Source organism: Bos indicus x Bos taurus, chromosome 8 (assembly GCF_003369695.1).
Source record: "Bos indicus x Bos taurus breed Angus x Brahman F1 hybrid chromosome 8, Bos_hybrid_MaternalHap_v2.0, whole genome shotgun sequence".
NCBI classification, from domain to species: domain Eukaryota; kingdom Metazoa; phylum Chordata; class Mammalia; order Artiodactyla; family Bovidae; genus Bos; species Bos indicus x Bos taurus.
Genome location: NC_040083.1, coordinates 45761552 through 45777879, shown reverse-complemented (window position 1 = coordinate 45777879; position 16328 = coordinate 45761552). Strand labels below are relative to the sequence as shown.

At 40.1% G+C, this 16328-nt stretch overlaps 1 protein-coding gene across 4 annotated transcripts in view; it reads right to left on the bottom strand.

Moving 5' to 3' along the window:
- C8H9orf135 (chromosome 8 C9orf135 homolog) overlaps nucleotides 1–16328 on the bottom strand; it is a 161034-nt gene that overhangs the window by 65700 nt on the left and 79006 nt on the right. For all 4 annotated transcript variants that reach the window (XM_027549439.1, XM_027549438.1, XM_027549435.1 and 1 more), the window contains one exon: nucleotides 10813–10921. Coding sequence is in view for 2 of the 4 variants with exons in the window: in XM_027549435.1 (XP_027405236.1) it covers nucleotides 10813–10921 (109 nt within the window). In the remaining 2 variants the exon portion in view is untranslated. The remainder of the gene's footprint in view (nucleotides 1–10812; nucleotides 10922–16328) is intronic.

The following is a 16328-nucleotide window of genomic DNA, read 5'->3' as shown; positions in this document are numbered from 1 at the left end:
ATCTTCATGACCCAGATCATCACGATGGTGTGATCACTGACCTAGAGCCAGACATCCTGGAATGTGAAGTCAAGTGGGCCTTAGAAAGCATCACTACAAACAAAGCTAGTGGAGGTGATGGAATTCCAGTTGAGCTCTTTCAAATCCTGAAAGATGATGCTGTGAAAGTGCTGCACTCAATATGCCAGCAAATTTGAAAAACTCAGCAGTGGCCACAGGACTGGAAAGGGTCAGTTTTCATTCCAATCCCAAAGAAAGGCAATGCCAAAGAATGCTCAGACTACCACACAGTTTCACTCATCTCACATGCTAGTAAAGTAATGCTCAAAATTCTCCAAGCCAGGCTTCAGCAATAGATGAACTGTGAACTTCCAGATGTTCAAGCTGGTTTTAGAAAAGGCAGAGGAACCAGAGATCAAATTGCCAACATCTGCTGGATCATGGAAAAAGCAAGAGAGTTCCAGAAAAACATCTATTTCTGCTTTACTGACTATGCCAAAGCCTTTGACTGTGTGGATCACAATAAACTGTGGAAAATTCTGAAAGAGATGGGAATACCAGACCACCTGACCTGCCTCTTGAGAAATTTGTATGCAGGTCAGGAAGCAACAGTTAGAACTGGACATGGAACAACAGACTGGTTCCAAATAGGAAAAGGAGTATGCCAAGGCTGTATATTGTCACCCTGCTTATTTTACTTATATGCAGAGTACATCATGAGAAATGCTGGACTGGAAGAAACACAAGCTGGAATCAAAATTGCTGGGAGAAATATCAATAACCTCAGATATGCAGATGACACCACCCTTATGGCAGAAAGTGAAGAGGAACTAAAAAGCCTCTTGATGAAAATGAAAGTAGAGAGTGAAAAAGTTGGCTTAAAGCTCAACATTCAAAAAATGAAGATCATGGCATCTGGTCCCATGACTTCATGGGAAATAGATGGGGAAACAGTGGAAACAGTGTCAAACTTATTTTTTTGAGCTCCAAAATCACTGCAGATGGTGACTGCAGCCATGAAATTAAGATGCTTACTCCTTGGAAGGAAAGTTATGACCAACCTAGATAGCATATTCAAAAGCAGAGACATTACTTTGCCAACAAAGGTTCGTCTAGTCAAGGCTATGGTTTTTCCTGTGGTCATGTATGGATGTGAGAGTTGGACTGTGAAGAAGGCTGAGCACTGAAGAACTGATGCTTTTGAACTTTGGTGTTGGAGAAGACTCCTGAGAGTCCCGTGGACTGCAAGGAGATCTAACCAGTCCATTCTGAAGGAGATCAGCCCTGGGATTTCTTTGGAAGGAATGATGCTAAAGCTGAAACTCCAGGACATTGGCCATCTCATGCGAAGAGTTGACTCATTGGAAAAGACTCTGATGCTGGGAGGGATTGGGGGCAGGAGGAGAAGGGGACTACAGAGGATGAGATGGCTGGATGGCATCACTGACTCGATGGACGTGAGGCTGGGTGAACTCCGGGAGTTGGTGATGGACAGGGAGGCCTGGTGTGCTGCGATTCATGGGGTCGCAAAGAGTCGGACACAACTGAACGACTGAACTGAACTGAACTTGGAGTTAGAATTTCAACATTTGAGTTTGAAAGGGACACAATCATTTAATCCATAGAAGACAGCCACTGTCAAAATGGCCTCTCAGGAGGAAAGCAAAGAAATGTCAGAGCCAGCTCTCCTTCCATTGCTGATCACCTGTCAGTGCCTTCCACAGGCCAGTTCCTGGAAATTCACAGAAAGCCAGAGGGCAAAAAACTCACTGACATAATCCATAAAGGTCAGCCTCCTTGGTACACAGCAGGGTTGAGACGGGTAGAGAGTAGTTCTGGAGGGAGAAAGGAAAGACTCTTGGCTTATTTTATCTTCATTTTAAGGAGGGGAAAACTGAGGTTGAAAGGGATTAATGCTCAGATAAACCAGAGAGAAAAGAAATCCCACAATTTAAAACAAGCAGTCTGACTCATTCAGTCATTCATCCATCCGTCCATATATGTGAAATGCCAGGCATCCTACTAAGTTCTAGAGCTATAGTAGTAAATAAAACCCAGAGACTACTGGGTGTAGCTTAGTTAGTTGCAATAAACCATGGAATAATGGCAATAACAATGCCATATTGACCAGACACCATTCTAAATGTCTTCACATTAAATGCTCATGAAAACTCTATTCCCACTTTTTACCCAAGTAAATAAAGAAACAGAAAATTGTAAACTCTTGACCAAAGTTACAACCTAGTAGGTGGTGGAGCCAAGAATCAATGAGAAGCAATCTGTCAGCAGAGCCCACGCTTACCCTCTGTGTCCTCCATATCAGAGGTAAATAGTATTCTCCAATATTAGACTTCCAATTCTGTTATTCATCAATAATAGAACCCTCAAATTTTAGTTGGGCCCATGAGGTTTCAGACTACATTTCTAACCTCCCTTATACTTAGAAATGACCAGTGACTTGTTCTGGACAATAGGACATAATGGAATTAATATATACAACCTCCAGCTTCTGTTTCTCTTTCTATGGCATGGAATGTGGACATAATGGCAGATTTCCAGCAGCCATACTGGGCCTTTTGTAAGGGATGGCAGAGCAGAAAGCAAGAAGCAGTAGGTGTCTGACAATTTATCGAATTTTCATACCACTCTTGGCCTGTTATCCTCTAGACTTTTTTTTTTTTTTATTGCTGTTAATTCAAGGAAAAGAGGTTGCATAAAATCCAATCTTTTCTAGAAATATAAGTAGCCTTTGCAGTACATAACATTTCAAATATCAAAGTATATGGTAAACATACAAATAAGAAGGCAACATACCTCCTATATACAGTACAGTCTTTTAAATCATTAAATAAGCTCCATAAAATACAACTGGCAAGTGATTCACAATGCAGTCCATACAGGGCTTATCAAAACTCTCACTCCCACAACTCGACTGCAGTTTAACAATTAATTTACTATATGGTCCAAAAATACCCAAATGAAATATATTTAATCAAAATAATTTCCTTTCTTTGAACTTTCTTTTTAAATTAAAGCTTTCATCTACCCCTTCACCCACCACCCCCCTTTTTTCCCCTTTTACTCCCACTCCTAAAAGAAGGTTTCAAAATGTACATTGGTGCTATAAATATAAACTCTACCTATAAAGCTTTACAGGAAGCTTCTTACTTCAAGTGTTTCCTTTTGTCTGGCAATCTGTTAGGTTTCTGAACCAAGGCCAGATATTTCAGTTCCTCTGACGCACACCAACATGACCCCAAAGAAACATCCGCCTTCTCTGCTCTGTACTGAGGGTGGGGCACAGCACACCCAACTCCAAACCCTTACACCCACGGCTCAATGCAGGGGGCTGCTTGGTGCCACCGACTTTTTATATAAAAGAATAAAACCTTATGTGAACAGCCACTGTTGATTTCTGGTTTCTGTTGTGTGTAGGCAAACCTAATCCTACACCATCTTAATGTGAAAAATCACTTTGGTCTAGAAATGTTCATAACCTGACATAAGGGTGGATAATTTATAAAAACACTTCCATATGTTTAAAAGTCTTTTGGGCTGTATATATATATGTATCACAAACTGGATATCAGCAATTATCATAGCACAAGCTTACAGGATAAGCACTAAAATTTCCATTTAATTTGCATAATAAAATCTAGCTTGAGTAAAATGGTAATATAAAAAATATCTAATATGTATACAGGAAGTACACTTCATAATATCATTCTTATTCCCCATTTTCCTGAGTATCAATTTTTTAAGTCTCTATTTCTAATCTTCCAAAATGAACTCTTCCCGTATGGCTACATTTAAGGAAAGCCAGTAGGTGTATAATCTGGGTAATGGGTACAGGAAAAGAGTAGGTCACTTAGGACTTCGCCTCAAGTTTCACATTAGAATGTAACCAGCCTATTTGTGCTGAGGAAGACTTACCCCCTGGCATTTTAAATGATGCCCAACAGGCATTTTTTTGGGGGTTCCTTATAAGGGTTCCCTGAAAGCATGCTCCTCTAACTCATACTGAAGGACTGAAGCGACTTAGCACGCACACACGCACACAAGCAAATGGACACATATGAAATATTAAAAGCTAGTTTCTCTAAAAGTTAAATTAGGGCATGACTGGGCTCTATCACTCAGTCCTGTCTGACTCTTTGCAGGCCCCATACACTGCAGACCACAAGGCTCCTCTGTCCATAGAAATTGTTAGGTAAGAATACTGGAGCGGGTTGCCATTTCCTACTCCAGGGGATCTTCCCTACCCAAGGATCAAACCCACATCTCTTGGGCCGCCTGCACTGGCAGGCAGATTCTTTACCACTGAGCCACCTGGGAAGCCATGTGGCATGACTACTGACACAGAAAAAGAGTCACAAAGGAGAGTAATAGGATCAAAATGGCAGATACCTCCTTTCATTCACATCCAAGTGCCAAGAAGTGATACTCGATAGAGTTCCCAAGCCCATAGCTGAAGCATAAGACAAGGAAATACGCTCGAGTTGGCCAAAACTTACACAGAATTCCTGAAACAGGAAAGTCAGATGCAATTGTAATGACATAGGAAAAGACAAAATCCAGGAGAGCATGCTGGAACCTGTGGCATCAACTTCAAATTCAGAGATTATGGAGATAGAAAGCAAGAGAGGGCCCTGACTCAATAGTCCACTATCTTCCAAACATCTTTCTTCTCCCTGGTTTAAGTGGTTCTCTTTCACTGACATTTAAAATTATTCCATTTATAAAGATTTGATCCATATGTGTTTTTCAGGTAGTACTTAGATCTGAATGCAGGAAGCATTTGTAAGATTGTAGTGTTCAAAATACTATTCTACTATGTCAATCAAAGGAAAAAAATACCTGAACCAATTAAGTAAATGACAATTTAATTTCTCAAATCCATTATAATTATATCCCTTTTAGGGTCTTTAATTTTTAAATGTTGTATTTTCATCCACCAAAACAGCTCTTACTTGAGACCTACTTAGTATTCATCTGTTCATAAAGTGAATGTTAGCACACTTTTGTACTATTCATTTGTTTGCCATTTTAAGTCCAAAATGACTGTCATGTTGTTAATACTAATCTAATATTAGACTAATTTGCTCATCAGTGTTATCCTGTTCCAAAAATCCCTTGGCATTGATCCATTAGCTATATAAGAAAAATCTGCTTAATAAAATTACTCAAATTTCTCTTTGTTCCTTTCTATCTGACATTTCTCATCTTCTGTGATACAACATCAAATTTACTCTGTAGTTAATCCTTCCAAGTTTATGGGATTCAATGTGCAACACTTCCTTAGAAGTGGTCTTACATAAGTGATTAAGACAGAGAGTCATAATCTGCCATGAGGTCCTTGGGTGAGGGACTTAACAAATGAAGAAATAATGATAGATGTATTCTTGATCATTTACTTTACATGGAACTCACTCTGTTATAGCTAAGTAATACCTTAATGAAGTCCAAATAAAATAACACAAACTATTGTAATTTAAAATACTACTTCCCATAATCACTTAGACTACTATTAACACAATCAGAAATTCCAGTGGCTTGAATGACTGCTCCCCTATGAATCCACGACTCCACTCAGCTTCCTGAAGCCAGAGGGGTCACTGGGGTAGGAATTCGACTATGCTACCACTGAAATTTGGGTAGTACCTTTCCAGATTCCACCAACAGATAGTTCCTTTAAACACTCAGCCCAGAAGCTTCAGGTGGTCACCTCTACTGGGAAGCCATACTTTTCTTTGGCCACACCACCACACAGCTTGTGAGATCTTAGTGTCCAACCAGGGAGTGAACCCAGGTTTCTCGGCAGTGAAAGTACTGAGTCCTAACCACTGGACCAGTAGGGAATTCCCTAGGAAGCCATCCTTGACCCTCTCCTCAACTTATTTCAGTTCAAGTGCCCTGACCTTCTTCCTGTCATATTATCCATCATACATACCACCACTGCGGTTGCATGCACCCATTACCCCCCCAAAGCCTGTGAGTTCCTGATGTACAGTGACCTTGCTTTGAATTATGTTTCTAACCCTAGCACTCATCATGATGACTTGGCACAACATTTCTTAGACCAGCACTTAACAAGATAATAGGAACTTAATACATATTTGTGGAATACAGTCTTCCTTTCTTTCCTCCTTCCATAAATATTTATTGTGTACCTACTGTGTGCCAGCCCTGGAGAAGGGAATGGCAACCCACTCCAATATTCTTGCCTGGAGAATCCCATGGCCTGGCAGGCTACAGTCTATGGGTTGCAAAGATTCAGACATGACTGAGCGACTAACACACACACACACACACACACACACACTATGTGCCAGACACCATTAGAGGAAATGGAGATATAGCAGAGAACAAAAAAGACCAACATCTGTTCTCCCATAAAGCTTGTATTCTAGTAGGGAGAGACAGACAATTAACAGCTAACAAGTCTTAAATATGTCCAGTCATTGAAGTGCCATGAAGAAAATTAAAGTAAGGGAAGAGGATGGAGAGGGATGATGTGAATAGACTTCTATTTTATATACAAATGGGCAATTGGCTCTTTGAACAAATAGGTCTTGTAAGTAGGTACAATCAGAAAACAAATCTATTCTTTCATTGCTGTCCATCCATAGTTACTTGGAAGGGATAGTTCCTTATTATGCTCTTTGCTGAAATATAGGACAGGCTTCAGGATTTTCAGGTCACTCAGATATTATAAAAACCTTTTGGCTACTTCTGTCCCAAGAACAGTTATACTGAGTAAGTAAAATGCCCAGTCCCACGTACCAGCCAAAATTTCACTTAAAATGAAAGGTTCTCAAGAAGCATGTGTCAGTCTGGTCTACTTCAGCTGATTTCTTCCCAACTGTCCCCCTTGGAATTCTTTCCTACACCCCAACTCCTTCTGGCTCCTTGAGGGTTTGAGGGTGAGAAGACATGAGGAAGGAGAGAAGCAAATGCGGGAAAAGTGGACATGTACTCTTGTTTTGGGTTTCTCTGGGTTTGCCTGTGTCTGACCCTCTCTGGCACTGAAGGACGTTCAAACCTGACTTTCTTGCAGTGTTCTAATAGAAGCTGAGAACTCTTTTGGGAACATTCAGCGGTGTGTTTCATGATACAGGATGCCAATCTCTGTACTTCAATGTCCTGGCTCAGTTCATGGAAATACAGTCAATCCCTCTCCCATTCCTACATGAGATGCTCTTGGGCAGGCACTAAAATGGCTCTCTGTCATCTTTCTCTTCTACATGGCCCATATCTCATCTCCCTAAGCCAAATCTGGGCCTGATTACTCACTTATCTTTGTCCCACCACTGATGAATATGTAGCTGATTCCCTTCTTGCTGCTCTGCTACTGCAGATAGATTACCAGAGCCTCATATCTGTAACTTAGTTTTGCAGATGAGACTTATAGTAAACCTTTTCCAAAATCCTGTCTCTATTTTCAAACTGAATTTTGGCTTTGCTGCAGGTTGGGAAGTGGACCCAAGTTCATTCAGTAACATTCCTATCTAACACACACTGTAAACCTGGTAGGACAAGGTTTCAATGACTATGAATGAAAGTCATAAAGAGGGTAAATATTATTTCATTTATACATTCTCTATTAAACCTGAGAATTAACTGCTACAATGCATGGAATATAAGGAATAAATGTTTGAGGTTCCTACTCCTTATATTTCACTTCATCTCACTTCCTCCCACAATCTAGAGATCAAGAGTATTTTCATTTAGGAATAAAAAATAAATGTTTTTAAGGGTCAAAGATGCTAAGTGCATGCCAGACAATGCCTGCATTGTCCACCTTGCTCTCATCCTCACCATGCTCAAGAAAGCAAGGGTAAGCTGGGTTTGGAGAAGTGGGAAGGGGTGGTTATTTTCTGAGTTGGGCATTATACTCAAGAGCTCCATCCATGTGCTGGCTAATGACCACTTAGGCAGCCTTGTGCAAAGGCAAGAGGGCAGGGTGAAAACTGGGGAAACTGGCAGAACGCCCCTGAGATTTAAGCTGTGGGACTAAAGGAGGACAAAGCAGAGAGAAATAGAGATTCTGAGAAAGAGTGTGTGTATCAGATAGAGAGAAAACAGAGGGGAGAGAAAGAGAGAGGGAGAGAGAGAGACGACTTGCTTTAGAGCTGTCTTGGTTCCAGTAAGTGTCCTTCTTCCATATCCAGGCAGCTGCATCTTTATAATAAATTCCCATTTTCAGTCTATGTTTATTATTCTCTGCCTATGATAACTATAAAATGAATGGGGAACAGCATAGGTTCTGCTAAGCTAAATTTTTCCCATCATCTTGCAGAACAGAGAATTTTCTAGAGCCATCCTCAATGGTAGAATTATGGATCTTCCTAGGCTTACCCTTTTTTAAAGTAGCCCAGGCTTTGAGGGGAAGAATGTGATCCAAACCCAGACTTCTAAACACATTCATATCTGTCTGTGAAATTACCAACTCTTCAGGCCCCAAGGCCAAACTAAGAAGTTGAACTGAGCCGTCAACTAGTCCCAAATCTCTTGACACTGTAGGACAGAATTTGGGAGGCTCCTGCCTCACACTGATTGAGCAAACACCTAAATAGTTTGAGAAATAAAAATGGAGCTGGAGGAATCAACCTTCCTGACTTCAGATTAGACTACAAAGCTGTAGTCATCAAGACAGTATGGTACTGGCACAAAAACAGAAATATAGACCAATGAAATAAAATAGAAAGCCCAGAAATAAACCCATGCACTTATGGGTACCTTATTTTTGACAAAGGAGGCACGAATATACAATGGGGCAAAGACAGCCTCTTCAATAAATGGTGCTGGGAAAACTGGACAGCTACATGTAAAAGAATGAAATTAGAACACTTCCTAACACCATACACAAAGATAGACTCAAAATGGATTAAAGACCTAAATGTAAGACCATAAACTATAAAACTCTAAGAGGAAAACATAGGCAGAACACTCAATGACATAAATCAAAGCAAGATCCTCTATGACCCACTTCCTAGAATAACGTAAATAAAAACAAAAGTAAACAAGTGGGACCTGATTAAACCTAAAAGCTTTTGCACAGCAAAGGAAACTATAATCAAGGTGAAAAGACAACCCTCAGAATAGGAAAAAACTGACAAAGGATTAATTTCCAAAATATACAAGCAGCTCATACAACTCAATACCAGAAAAACAAACAACCCAGTCAAAAAGTGGGAAAAAGAACTAAACAGACATTCCTCCAAAGAAGACATATAGATGGCTAACAAACACATGAAAAGATGCTCAACATCACTCATTACTAGAGAAATGCAAATCAAAACCACAATGAGATATTACCTCACACCAGTCAGAATGGCCATCATCAAAAAGTCTACAAACAATAAATGCTGGAGACGGTGTGGAGAAAAGGGAATATTCTTGCACTGTTGGTGGGAATGTAAATTGATACAGCCACTATGGAAGACAGTATGGAGATTCCCTAAAAAACTAGGAATAAAACCACCATATGACCCAGCAATCCCACTCCTAGGCATATACCCGAGGAAACCAGGGTTGAAAAAGACACATGTATCCCATTGTTCATTGCAGCACTATTTACAATAGCTAGAACTTGGAGGCAACCTAGATGCCCACTGACAGATGAATGAATAAAGAAATTGTGGTACATATACACAATGGAATATTATTCAGCCATAAAAAGGAACTCATTTGAATCAGTTCTGATGAGGTCAGTGAACCTAGAACCTATTATACAGAGTGAAGTGAGTCAGAAAGAGAAAGATAAATATCGTATTCTAACACACATATACGGAATCTAGAAAAATGGTTCTGAATAATTTATTTACAGGGCAGGAATGGAGAAACAGACATAGAGAATAGACTTATGGACATGGGGAGAGGGGAGAAGAGGGTGATATGTATGGAAAGAGTAACATGGAAACTTACATTACCACATGTAAAATAGATAGCCAACGGGAATTTGCTGTATGGCTCAGGAAACTCAAACAGGGCTCTGTATCAACCTAGAGGGATGGGATGGGGAGCAAGGTGGGAGGGAGGTTCAAAAGTGAGGGGATATATGTATACCTATGGCTGATTCATGTTGAGGTTTGACAGAAAACAGCAAAATTCTATAAAGCAATTATCCTTTAATAAAAAAATAAATTTAAAATAAAATAGAAAAAAAAGACCCAGCACAGCTAATAAATAAATAAACAAAATTATCTTTTAAAGAAAGAAAGAAAAAAACACCTAAATAACCATGGAGTAATCCATCCACAATTCAAACAGGAAGTACTTATGCAATGATTCCTCCTTTAGTAACTTGGTTGTACAAATGTTATAAGAAATAATAGCATGTTTAAATTACTTACAACTCTGTCACCTTAAATACAAAAGATATAAAATAAAAGAAATGGGTTCAAACTCTCACTCTTTCACCTCCCTGGCTGGGTGACTTTGAGTAAGTCATTTAACGTCTAGGAGTTTCTCTGCATTTGTAAAATAGAGATAAGAATACCTACTTCATAGGGTGATGATGAAGGTTAGAGGAGACATCTAGCAAGGTATCACAATAGCAGTAATAATTTCTTGAGCACTTGCTATGTGCCAGGCACTGAGTTAAGCACTTTATTTGCTTTATTTACCCAGTAACCTTATGAAGTGCTCCCATCTTACAGGTAAGGTCACTGAGGCAAACAGTGGCTAAGCCACCTGCCTAAGTAACTAACACAAGTAAGAGGAGCCCTGAGAAAATGCTCCTCCCTCTACTTTTTCATGTTTCACTAGGAGGAAGATTTGGACTTAGAGAAATTAGTGGTTACTACTTACTGGGGGTTCACTGGTTCCAAGTCGACGATATGTTGAATTACATAGTTTTTTCACTTCTTCAGGACCCTCTATATCATAATCTTTAGGATAAGTTTCTCTGTCACGGTGCCTTAAGAAAAAAAATTAGAATCTGTTAAAGGACAAAGCTTATTTATCATGTATTGCATTTAAATATTTTAAAAATAATGCAATGAAAGTTTACTATATTTGTGATATTGTTCTAATGATAAATTTACTGGATTTGGGACATATATTGCCCATCTCTTTTCAGGTAATACTGAGGCTACTTCCTAAAAACAATTTAGCATACGTGATAAAACTAATGTCATAAAACAACACTTATCCAATGCAGTGATTATTCAGTGACTCCAGTGAAGTGAATCTTATTTAATAATGTAAATTAGTTACTGAAAGTAAGAATTAAAACAAGACATGGTAATATCTTAGAAAGGCAACTTACCACTTTAGAAATTGTTCTACCATGAAATTTAATTACAATTCTTCTCAAAACAAGAGACAGTAAAATATTTACTCATATGGATTTATAACATGTGGTCTCTGCTTCTAAAGAGGGTTTAAAGGAAGTTAACAGTTAAACATAACAGTTCTTAAAACATGTAGATGAAAGAGGAAAAGTATTCTTAACATTTTGACTAAAACAGTGGTGGAAAATAATAATAAAGGAAAGGTTTGGGGATAAGGAAGGAAAGAGGAGGTGAAGTGGCCCACAACAGAAGGAGCTATTTTCACAAAGCTTTCTCAGGTGAGATAAAGGAAACTGAACCCAAACACCCATCAAAAGAGGCTTGCTTTTTTATCAAGACATATGGGACTAGGACTATGTGAGGGACACTGAGGTACCCAGGATCTTATTATCCATCCATCCACCTATCTGCTCATTCGTTGAGCGAATATTTTAAATACCTATTACATGCCAGGCATCCTGTTAGGTGCAGGAGATACAAATGGGGAGTAAGTGTGGTGTAATTCCTGCCTTCAGTTGCTCATAGTCTGGAAAGGAGTGGGCAATTAAACAAGAAAAATCTACAATGTTGTTAAGTGTGAGTACAGGACTGTAGAAGCAGAACAGCATCAACTAACCTGGGTGGGGCACCCAGCCTAGGACCTGACCACCCCACCTCATCCCACTGCATTGGTGCTGGGGCCCTGTATTCAGATTATACCCTTACCTCCCCACCACCATTCATGGAAGCAGAGCTCTGCATAGAACACAGCAGAGAGGGAGCCCAGGGCATATTAGCAGAGCCTCAGCAGATGAGCCCTCAGCCCTCCTCACATCTGAGCATTAACTGCAAAACACTAACAGCATTTTGGTACCAATACTATTTTTTGAGAGCCTGAGAGAAAGCTCTCACTGAAGTTTTTTAGGGGAATATCAGACATTAAGAACCAGGAGTAGGGGACTTCCCTGGTGGTCCAGTGGTTAAGAACCTGCCTGCCAATACAGGGGTCATGGGTTTGATCCCAGGTCTAGGAACAAGGATACCACATGCTGCAGGGCAGCTGAGCCTGTGCACCATAACTATTGAAGCCCGAGCACTCTAGAGCTCATGCTGCACAAGAGAAGCCCATGTAATGAGAAGCTTGTGCACCACAGTTGGAGAGTAGTCCTGGCTCACTGCAACTAGAGAAAGTCCGCACACAGCAGTGAAGTCCCAGCACAGACAAAAATAAATTAATTAATCAAAAAAAAAAAAAAAAAAAAAAACCACAAAACAGGAATGGTAGAGTGAATGGGGTCATGGGCTTGAGTCATTGCTCAGCAAAGTGCTAGCTGTGTGACCTTGGGGAAGTCACTTAACTTTTCTGTGCCCTTATTTTCTTATGTGTAAAATAAGGACAGAAATTATACCAATACATTTTAAGATTTTTAGAAGAGTTAAAAGGAAAAAAAATTAAAGGTGGAAGGTCCTGCAAATAATGTAAAGAACCCATATAAACCTATATATAGTGAATACTAATCTGGCTTCAAAAAATTCTGAGGTACAAAATTTGTAACTTAATTTTTCCATTATTGTACTTAATTTCTTTTCCAAGTGCTCATAATTTCAGGTGAAAAAAACCTAATCTGTCAATTCTGGTTCTCTTCCAACTCTAAAGAGTTCATGTGGTACCACAATGCCAAGAGTCCATCTTTGCTGGCATCATATCTCCTTGCTGGAACCCATGGAAACATCCTGCTTCTCCAATGTTCTTCCATTATGGATCCATGCAGAGCTCTGCTCTGCCCGCCTCGTCCTGCCACACAGTCTACACAGACTGGCACTTTGCCAGAAGGGTGAAAGTGAAGTCGCTCAGTCGTGTCCAGCCCTTTGCGACCCCATGGAATGTAGCCTACCAGGCTCCTCTGTACGTGGGATTTTCCAAGGCAAGAGTACTGGAGTGGGTTGCCATTTCCTTCTCCGGGGATCTTCCTAACCCAGGGATCGAACTCTGGTCTCCCGCATTGCAAGAAGACGCTTCCCATCTAAGCCACCAGGGAAGCCTGCCACTATCCAAACCACCAAAAACCTTTTTGTGTCCTTCTCCAACCAGTGTTCCTAGAAACCCAGATGCCATCCCTGAGTTGTTTGCCTGGCCCACCAAGAAGGCACTTGTTTCATGTCTCCACCACACTGGGCTTGGGAGACACATCAGAGCCCCACACATCAACAGCTCTGGAAACATTACCCTGGGAATAAATGATTAGGCAGTGATAGGTCCCATCTACTCTAGGATTTCCAAAGTTTAATCCAAGTTTGGGATCCCAGACAAATCCACATATTCTCAACTTCTCTGGCCTCTTTCATCTTTGGTGCATGAACTCTTCATCTACTAAGGGACAGAATAGCCCAGCTCTTCATCTATTCTTTCAAATCTATCCCAAGACCTAAAGCTTTGAACCTCAAAGCCAAGAATTTAGCTCTTTTGTTGCCTGTTGGGTCATTCTTCCCTGAGGCAATAAAACCAGAATACCTCCCTAGGAACACAGGAATGAAAGGCCAAAACACCAAGTAATATTTCAATGTATTATTTCCAGGGCCCATCTCTATCTTAGGCAATATAGGATCCCTGGGTTGGGAACATCCTCTGGAGTAGGGAATGGCCACCCACTCCAGTATTCTTGCCTGGAAAACCCCACGGAAAGAGAAGCCTGGCAGGCTACAATCCATGGGGCTACAGAGAGTTGGACATGAATGAGTGACTGAGCACACACACACACACACACACACACACAGGCCCAGTGTCCAGGGCCTGGGAAACTTTTAGGGGCCAAGGAAAGTGTTTTAATCACTTTCAAATCAGTAAAAAAGAATATAATCAAGCTTGAACAATATACATCTTTATACCAAAGCAATCATAAACTATCATTTAAAACTTTTTTAATGGAGGAAGGGACCCATGAAGGCAAAGAAAGTCCATGAAAGTCAGAATGCAGCCTTGATTATCCCACCATGTATTTTAAGTTGTATTATAACTAGATTACCAAAAATACAGACACATTCCTTTTCTTACCACAATCTCAGACAACAATCAAAAGCCCAGCATTAAAACATCAATCTATAGTGAAACTTTGGAGGACTAAGCCAATGCAATTGGCATTCCATAAAGTCTGCTGGCTGCCCACAAATGATGTGCCCAGAGCCAGCAGGTTCTGAGAGACACGCAGCTGAAGACCTGCCCCTATTTCCTAGATGCTGCCAACCTAGCAAAAATAAACATATGTGTTCAAAAATGTAAAATATAAAATATTCAAAATGTAAAATTAACAATAAAAATATATTTATTATAATACTAAATGTATGCTGCTGCTGCTGCTAAGTCACTTCAGTTGTGTCCGACTCTGTGCGACCCCATAGACGGCAGCCCACCAGGCTCCCCCATCCCTGGGATTCTCCAGGCAAGAACACTGGAGTGGGTTGCCATTGCCTTCTCCAATGCATGAAAGTGAAAAGTGAAAGTGAAGTCGCTCAGTTGTGTCCAACTCTTAGCGACCCCATGGACTACAGCCTACCAGGCTCGTCCATCCATGGGATTTTCCAGGCAAGAGTACTGGAGTAGGGTGCCATTGCCTTCAGGGGCTTATTTGCCACATATAATAACAGTAAAAATGATTAGGGTATTATAAAGGATATGAGAGGCCTAATTAGTCCTGATTTTATCATGTCAGTTGAACATTGACTTGCGCCTCAGTTTCCCCAAGATGAACTGGGAATCATACACTAAGGACACAAATCAATTGAATGAGAGTCTCAAGTGAAAAGTGACATAAAAATGCAAATGTTATTATGAGTAATAATATTATATCTATCTACAATATGCTTTGTTGCGGATTTTTAAATACTTTGTCAATATCAATTAAGCTTTATAGCATCTTTGTAATAATGTAAATATGCATAATCAAAGTATTATATACATAGACATATATATGTCTATACATATACATATACTTTATATAGCCTTATTTTGACTGCTACCTGAATTTATTTATGGCTGCCATGACTTCTCATTTATTGCAATAAAAATTCTTTATGAGAAAATAATGAATATAAATGAAGTAAAATTTACAATGTCTGTAGAACAGTATCTTTCAAATTTTTTGATCATAGTCCCCACCTATTCCATTAAAACCCATCCTGAGACATTTTTAGTTGCTGCATCTGGGTGGAGTGGTTTTCTATTGGCATTTAGTGGAAAGAGGCTAGCAATGCTCCACTAAATATCCCATGGTGCACAGGACAGCCCACACAATAAAGTACTATCTGATCCAAAATGTCAAAAGTACCAAGGTTGAGAAAGAGCTAGAGAATGACTGTATACCAGATTCTTGGATCAGTCAGTTCAGTCGCTTAGTCATGTCCGACTCTTTGCGACCCCATGGACTGCAGCATGGCAGGTCTCCCTATCTGTTGTCAACTCCCAGAGTTTACTCAAACTTATGTCCATTGAGTTGGTGATGCCATCCAACCATTTCATCCTCTGTCATCCCCTTCTCTTCCTGCCCTCAATCTTTCCCAGCATCAGGGTCTTTTCCAATGAGTCAGCTCTTCACATCAGGTGGCCAAAGTATTGGAGTTTCAGCTTTAGCATCAGTCCTTCCAATGAACACCCAGGACTGATCTCCTTTAGGATGGACTGGCTGGATCTCCTTGCAGTCCAAGGGACTCTCAAGAGTCTTCTCTAACACCACAGTTCAAAAGCATCAATTCTTTGGTACACAGACTTCTTTATAGTCCAACTCTTACATCCATATATGACTACTGGAAAAACCATAGCTTTGACTAGACAGACCTTTGTGGGCAAAGTAATGTCTCTGCTTTTGAATATGCTGTCTATGTTGGTCATAGCTTTTCTTCCAAGGAGTAAGCATCTTTTAATTTCATGGCTACAGTCACTATCTGCAGTGATTTTGGAGTACCCAAAAAAAGTCTGTCACTGTTTCCACTGTTTCCCCATCTATTTGCCATGAAGTGATGGGACCAGATGTCATGATCTTAGTTTTCTGAATGTTGAGT